At 37.9% G+C, this 8,460-nt stretch overlaps 1 protein-coding gene across 1 annotated transcript in view; it reads left to right on the top strand.

Moving 5' to 3' along the window:
- Positions 1–8,177, top strand: part of LOC129391359 (autophagy-related protein 2 homolog B-like) — an 11,295-nt gene extending 3,118 nt beyond the window's left edge. Inside the window, exons 2-3 of the mRNA XM_055088505.1 lie at positions 3,915–4,077; positions 7,963–8,177. Of these exons, the coding sequence (XP_054944480.1) occupies positions 3,915–4,077; positions 7,963–8,177 (378 nt within the window). The remainder of the gene's footprint in view (positions 1–3,914; positions 4,078–7,962) is intronic.
- Positions 8,178–8,460: the final 283 nt, after the last annotated feature.

The following is an 8,460-nucleotide window of genomic DNA, read 5'->3' as shown; positions in this document are numbered from 1 at the left end:
CAGGCTGAGCGGCCATGGCTCACGGGCCCAGCCGCTCCGCGGCATGTGGGATCTTCCCTGACCGGGGCACGAACCCGCGTCCCCTGCATCGGCAGGCGGACTCTCAACTACTGCGCCACCAGGGAAGCCCTGCATTATTCTTTAATGACTTTTCACATTAACCCTATAAGGTGGTATTATTATTTCTATTTTACAAATGGAGTTAAGTAATTTGCCTCAAGTCACACAGCTAGCAAGTGGTATAGTGAGAATTCAAGTCTAACTCCTAAGCCTATTATTTCTTTATTAATCACATGGCTTCAAGCCAAGGAAAGAGCAGTTAATGTAACTGAGCATTTGTTTATTTCCCTTCCCACTGTGGAACTGCTAGTCTTCTCTTTGTTCCAGTCTGATGTAGGGCCTGAGTGAGAGTGCAAATGCCCATCTGTACATTAACTAAAGTACAACTTTTAAATCTGTTTTATCTTTATTTGAATTCTTATGCCTGGGCTTAAACTAATAAGGATGTATTCTTTTCCTAGTTAGTCTGACGGTATCAAAAAGAAGCATATAACTTAATGTTTGCTTTTCTTCATCCTGCCAAGCACACCTTGAGTCCCTAGCAGTGCTCATCATTGTACCAGGTAGGCACTGTGGAAGACAAAGAACAATAGTCAGCATTTATAGAGTGTTTACTTGGTACCAGGAACCATGTTGGTAGCTTTACACGTTATTTCGTTTACACTCACAATAACCTTAAACTGGTAGTATCGCTATTTTATGGATGAGGAAATTGTGACTCGAGTTAAAAACTTGTCCGAAGCCGCCCAGCTAGTAAGTGACCGAGCTACTGTGTTTTAAAAGACTATGTTTTAGAAGACTATTCTTCAAACATTTTTGCCCAGTTTTCTTTAAAAAATGTTTGAAACACTAACATATTCCTTTTACATTTTAAAATTGACTTAAAAATTTTTTCATTATAAGTTTAAATAGTTGTAAGGATAATGTAAATACTGATATATAAAAATATAGTTTTTTTACCCAATAAGATCTAAATACCTGCCAGTATATATTTAAACATGCTTGAACAAGGTCACCATTAATAGTTGGAAATTTAACATTGTATGTTTTCCCATTGAACTCATATGTCCGTCCAACTTCCTTTGCAAAATGTTATTGTAATTTGTATATTTTATGCTTACATCTTTTATTGATCATGCTGTCATTTCTCTATAATAAAAACATGTAACTAAATTGAAATCGATCATACTAAAAATTTTTGTCACAATTCAACTTTCTTTTGCATTAAGTGAATATTTTCTAGTGTAACATTTTAATTCTCATAATGATTTCTTCACTATTGATTCTTTTTTTTGAGTTTTTTAGTGGTTGCTCTAGGGCTTACCGTATTGATCTTATCAGTATCTCCTTCACATAATCATTGGGTTTTAAGTGATTTTTCCCCTGGATTGTTTTCTTATTACAATTTTAAGGGCAGTTGATCAAAACAATATAAATATATTATACAATTGAATAAATGAACTTAAAAACTTAATGGAAATGTATTTATTGATGTTATGGGTGTGTTTCCCCCTCTTCCCTGATTTGTTCATGTATCCATAGATGAATATACTTACAACTAGAATTTGATAGGGTTCAGCATAAATTTCACTCTAAATTTTTAAAATAGTTATAAGCTTGAGAAACACTGATGTCCTAAATAAGTAAATGAGAATTATACGGATTTTGCAGTAGCAGTATCGCTTAGTTCTTTGAATTTCTTTGAGTGGCAATGCCAAAAATATGTGTAAGGTGGGGAAAGACCAGAAAACTTATTGCTGGTCCTGCCTGAAGATTTTTATATCCTAGGCAGTGCGTAAGGGAGGGTTCAGGAAGGGAAAAAGATATGCCTTTTTTGGCTCAGTGGGAGAAGGGAGACTGTACAAGGGAATATGGGAAAGGAGACCCAACATGATGCCACTACTTTAAGTACCCTTCTCAGGAAGGTCCATTTTAGGAAAGAATATATTTGGAGATTGGGGATCTGGAATTTTATACCTTAAAACCATCCATGCCCATGTATTCTTTAGGAAGTCTGTAGGATCACACAAACACCGTAGTGAAGAAAGCCTATTAAGATAGTAACTTCCAGTGACTTCCATGGTGGTCCAGTGGTTAAGACTGTGTGCTTCCACTGCACGGGGCACGGGTCCCTGGTCGGGGAACTAAGATCCCGCATGCTGTGGTGCAGCTAAAAAAAAAAAAAAAATTAAAGTAGTAACCTCCAGTGATAGAACGTGAGCCAGTCTAGATCTCAATGTTCAACGTTAGGTTTGTAGACAAAGAATTACAACACTACCCTTATGCAACATAGCATACAGGAAGCACATTACGTGTAGGCTGGCATTTAATAAATTTTTGTTATTTTAATTTAAAAAGTATATTGTCTGTCAAAAAAAACCATTTAATTATTCTACTAACTGTATTTACATCCATCTGTCTTCCTTTTGTTGTAGTTAAAACTTCACTGAAATTGCTGTCAGTGGGATCACCTATACCCTAAATGTCACTAAATTCAGTGGACATTTAAAAATCTTTGACTTCTTGTTAGTTCTTGTTGCACTTGACTACCCTTTATGCTGTCTTTCCACAGTTTTCTGGGGCAAGAGACTCTTTTGATTTTCTTTCTACTTCTTTCTCTGTTTGCTTTTTTTTTTTTTTTTTTTTTTTTTTGCAGTTTACTTTGCAGGTTCCTCTTTCTTAACTTGTTTCTTAAATGTTGGTGTTTATCAGGATTCTGTCCTAGGCCTCTTGTCTTTTTACTCTACATTAGTTCCCAAAGGCTGTCTCTCCTCACCCCTGTGGCTTCATTTACCCTCTGTGTTTATAAAGCCCTTCTGTATTATAAGCCCAGATGGCTCTCCTGAGCTCCAGACCTCCTAGACATCTCCACCTTGATATACTCAGATATACTCTTTGGAACTGAATTCTTCATCTTCCCCTTCCCCTGTCTCAGTAAATGGCACCCCTATCTAAGCCGTTGCCCAAGCCAGCAACCTGCGAGTCATTCTTCATTCCTTCTTGTCTTTACCCCTCATGATGCCAATTAATTTTACTTCCTAATATATTACAAAAATCCATCTTCCTCTAACTTTCCTCATTGTCACTATCCTTGCCAAACCAAACTTTAGTTTCTCTTACTTATAACATCCTTTCTGCTAGAGTTTTGTTTTCCTCCAATACATGCTGTACACATGACAGCAGGAGTGGCTCACTAAAGTTCTGTCCTCATCATGGCGCCCGTGCTCAAAATCTTTCACTGGCTTCACATTGCCCTTGAGATAAATTTCAGACTGTTTAACATTAATTACAAGGCTTTTTGGATCCCATTCACCCTTATCTATGTAGCCTTATCTCTGGCTCATCACCCTGGCATGCTCATCACCCTGGCATGCTACAGGAAAGCCTAAAGCAGCTTTTTCCACACTTGCCCCCCACCCCGCCCAGAACTCTTGTATCTCAAATATGTGTGCTTGTACACTCTGACGTCTGCCTTCTTTGAATCCTTCTACATGCTATTGTCTCTCTCTGGACCACCGTGTCCGATTAACTCCTCAGCCTTCTGGTCTCAGCTTTAAATAGCACTTCCTCAGGTGGCCCGCCTTGTATCTCTAGGTTAGCTTCTTTTACACGTTCAAATAGTACAGTGTATTTCTTCTGTCATGCAGCTTATCACAGTTTAGTTAAATGTGTCTTTTGTGGTAAGCTGTTTTGTCAGCTCAGTGAGGACCAGGAATCATCTTTATCTTGGTCTCTGCTTTCTTTATCCTTAGTGCCTGACACATGTATGAACATATTTAGCATCTCTGAATAAATTAACAATTTTAAGTTCTTGTTCTTGTGATTTCAAAATGCACTTTTTTTTTTCTCTTTAGTGTCTCAATGAGATCCTGGAGTCAGCAGATGCGCCTTTAGAAGTCACTGAAGGATTCATACAGTCAATTTCTCTGTCCGTTCCATGGGGCTCCTTGCTGCAGGATAATTGTGCCCTGGAAGTGAAAGGGTTAGAACTGGTCTTCCGACCTAGACCTCGCCTAGGTAGGTATATATTGTGTGTTTCTGTTTGTTTCTATTTTTAATTTTCAGAGATTGGGAAAGTAACCTAATTGCGTTAAATTCAGTATTAATTTTGCATTGTATTTGTGAGGTTTTCAGTAGATAAAATATTAGGGCGTGGTCCATGTGGGGGGCGTGTGATTGTATCTTCAGAGTTATTTCTGTCTCTATTTACCTACAGGAACTTTAGTATTTAGATGATTGGTTTAATTGTTTGTTACCAATTATCTAAAGTGACGTTATGCTTTTTTTTTTTTTTACTTGAAGTATAGTTGATTTACAGTGCTTCAGGTGTACAGCAAAGTGATTGTTATACTTATTTATATGTTTATATGTATATATATTATGGTTCAAATTCTTTTCCATTATCAATTATTACACAATACTGAATAAAAAGTGACTAATGTTTTAAAGATTCAAAGTACTGTTCCAGAAAGCAAGGAAGTGCTCAGAGATTGATGGAGAAATGTTAAAAGGACACAGGATTGGGCTTGAAGGGGCTCCCATTGGCCAAATCTAGAAAACTTGGGCATCAAAAAGGATAATGACAATAATGGATTATAAAACCCCTAAGACCATGTCAATACAAATAAGTAAATAAGTATGTAAGGGGGGCAAGGAGAAGGGAAAGCTCTTCATTGCTACTACTTATAAACATAAAAAAATGATAGACTATCCGCATGTTTTCAGCCACCATAGTAAAAATTAATGGTATCAAGATCATTAGTGAACGCTGACACCATTCGGTGAAGGGTTGTTGAAAAACTGGATATTTAGACAGTATCAGAATATCTCCCACTGTTTACATATTATTTGCAAAGGGAAAAAGTTTCTTTTACAGTGCAGAAAACTGACAATCACCACCATAACTGAGTGATCAAGCTTAACCTCATCAATGATGGGTTAAACTGACATCATGTGTGTCCTGACTGAGGGACTGAGAAAGACGTGATCATTTATGTATTGTTCCTGCTAAAAGTGCTTAATCTGAATCACATCACGAGGAAGCAGTCAGACAAATCTAAAATAAGGGAAATTCTATAAACTAACTGGTTGGTACTGTTAAAAAAATGTCGGTGTCATGAAAGACAATGAAGGTTGAGGAACTGTTCAGATCAAAGGAGACTAAATACACGAATAACTAATTGCAGTACATAATTCTCTTTCTTTCTCTTTCTTTCTTTCTTTCTTTCCTATGAAGGGTGTTATTGAGGCAGCTGGGGAAATTTGGGTATTGAATGTATGTAAGATATTGTGTCAATGTTACGTTGCTTGGGTGTGTTAATGGTATTGAGCTTTTGCAGGAGACTGGTCCTGTTCTTAGGAGTTACATGCTGAAGTCATTAGGAGTGAGTGTTACGATGTCTGCAGTTTACCTTCAAATAGTTCAGTGAAAGTTTGAGAGTGTATATGTAATCTTTTCATTTTTTTTTTTCCCCTGCCTGCACTGGGTCTTTGTTGCGGTGTGTGGGCTCTTCGTTGCGGCGCTCGGACTTCTCTAGGTGTGGCGTGTGGGCTCAGTAGTTGTGGCGTACGGACTCTCTAGGTGTGGCACGTGGGCTTAGTTGCCCTGCAGCATATGGGATCTTAGTTCCCCGACCAGGGATTGAGCCCAGATCCCCTGCATTGGAAGGCAGATTCTTTTTTTTTTTTTTTTTTTTTTTTTTTGTGTTATGCGGGCCTCCCTCTGTTGCGGCCTCTCCCGTTGCGGAGCACAGGCTCCGGACGCGCAGGCTCAGCGGCCATGGCTCACGGGCCCAGCCGCTCCGCGGCATGCGGGATCCTCCCAGACCGGGGCGCGAACCCGGTTCCCCTGCATCGGCAGGCGGACGCGCAACCACTGCGCCACCAGGGAAGCCCCATGGAAGGCAGATTCTTAACCACTGGACCACCAGAGAAGTCTCAGTGTGTGTAATCTTGATGAATCTAGGTGTAGGGTATGCAGGTGTTCATTGTACACCTCTTTCTTAGGATTGAAAATTTTCAGAAGAAAACTTTGGGAAGGAAAAGATTTAAAGTAGTAGCAAGTCATTGTTTACAACTATATGCGTGTGGTAGCTTTAATTACACATGCGATGTTTTCTGATTTATCAAACATGTATACTGTGCTTCTTGCATGCCACATACTGTTCTGGGTGGTTTACAAGTACTATCTTCACAGTAGCTCTTTGACATAGATACTTTTAATTATCTCCATTTTGCCCAATAGGAAATTGAAGCATAAATACTAGGTTTAATAACTTGTCCAAGCTTATAGCTAATTAAATGGAAAAGGTGGAATCTGGACCTAGGCAGTCTAGTTCGGGAGCCCCTATTCTTTTTTTTTTTTTTTTTGGCAGTACGCGGGCCTCTCACTGTTGTGGCCTCTCCTGTTGCGGAGCACAGGCTCCGGACGCGCAGGCTCAGCGGCCATGGCTCACGGGCCCAGCCGCTCCGCGGCATGTGGGGTCCTCCCGGACCGGGGCACAAACCCGTGTCCCCTGCATCGGCAGGCCGACTCTCAACCACTGCACCACCAAGGAAGCCCAGGAACCCCTATTCTCTACCACTGTGCTGTGTTGTGTTATAGATTGTCTACTGCAGAGAGTGTGTGTTTATGTATAAGCCAGTAAAGTCATGATGGTGAATCATCTTAAATTATGAACTTAAATTCTTTCAGTGAAAAGTGATGTTTGTGAAGATATATTTGAAGAATTATAATCCCAAGTGCTGCCTGAAACACCAGCGTTTAAGTTATGCTTAGTAAAATTTAGTATCTGTATTTTTAAAATTGATAATCTATGCATGGAAATTCTTAATAATCTGGTATTTAATTAACAAGAATATTTTATATTTTAACCAAGCTGAGTAGATATAGTAATACTTTACTAAGGAAAGTCAAATATTTTACCCTTATTTAAAAAATATTTCATTAAAAGGACTTTTAATTTTAGAAGACAATAATTCTAGTAATCTCTGTCAGTTTGTTTTGAATAACATAAGGAAGTGTGGTGGAATTCTCTCATAAGGGAGGATCTGGAAAGGACTTTTCACAGTTCGTGTGTTCCTTCTCCAAGGATGCTCTTCTGTTTTACCTACATTTATAGTAACCTTCTAAAGCCTAGGTCAACTGCTGTCTCTTCTTTCCTGTGAATTCCCTCAGCTAGAAGATTTAGCCTCTTCTCTTAGCTATCATAATATTTTCTGTTGACACTCAGTAGTTGGCTATTAATTCTTCTTAATTTTATCTCATTTCTTCTACTATCTTGTAGTCTCTTTGAGGGCAGAATTAATAATTATTTTATTTTTCTTTCTTTTATAGCAGGGTCAGCTAACTATGACCTGCACACCAAATCTGGTCTGTCATCTGTTTTTGTAAATAAATTTTTATTGGAACATCACCATATATACATACTCGTTCATTCATTCATTCATTCTCTCTGGCTGCTTTTGTACTAGAGTGAGAGAGTTGAGTAGTTGTGATAGAGACCATAGGGCCCACAAAGCCTAAAATATTTACTGTCTGATCCTTTGTAGGAATTTTGTTGACCCCTGCTCTATAGTATTTTGAACAATACCACTCATATAAAATATCCATTAAATACTTGAATGAATATGTGAATTAATATTTGTCAGATATATATCATGTAATGAGAACATGTGTCTCTGGACTTTTTTCTGTGATTTTTTTTTTTTCCTTCTCAGTTATTATAAGGTGATGTTTAAATCTCAGGAGTAATTTCTAGACTATTGTATCCCTGGGTGACACCATGATGCTGAATATCTCTTGGAGGATTAGGAATTTATCTATTTGAAATGTGTGATTTTAAAAAATGGCTTTGTTGTAACTGTGAGAAGTTATTTAGGATTAATCTATATTTTCTGCAGCAACTGGTTCTGAGCCTATGTATTGGTCAAGTTTCATGACCAGCAGTATGCAATTGGCAAAAGAATGTCTTAGCCAGAAACTAACAGATGAACAAGGAGAAGGATCCCAGCCTTTTGAAGGACTTGAAAAGTTTGCTGAAACCATTGAAACAGGTTTGGCATTATTGAGTATTTTCAAAAATTTTAGATTTTACTTAGTAGCAAGCCTTGTATAAGAAAAACTCATTTGAGTGATTTTAAAAGAATTGTTATTCTTACTTCAGAACTTTAGAATTGAGGTTATTTTAAAAATTGTACAGTAAATCCCCCACATACAAACCTTCAAGTTTTCCTTCTCAGTTATTATAAGGTGATGTTTAAATCTCAGGAGTAATTTCTAGACTATTGTATCCCTGGGTGACACCATGATGCTGAATATCTCTTGGAGGATTAGGAATTTATCTATTTGAAATGTGTGATTTTAAAAAATGGCTTTGTTGTAACTGTGAGAAGTTATTT

This window comes from Physeter macrocephalus, chromosome 11 (genome assembly GCF_002837175.3).
Source record: "Physeter macrocephalus isolate SW-GA chromosome 11, ASM283717v5, whole genome shotgun sequence".
In the NCBI taxonomy this organism is placed as follows: Eukaryota; Metazoa; Chordata; class Mammalia; order Artiodactyla; family Physeteridae; genus Physeter; species Physeter macrocephalus.
Note: the sequence above shows the minus strand (reverse complement) of the source record. Positions and strands in the feature narration are given on the sequence as shown.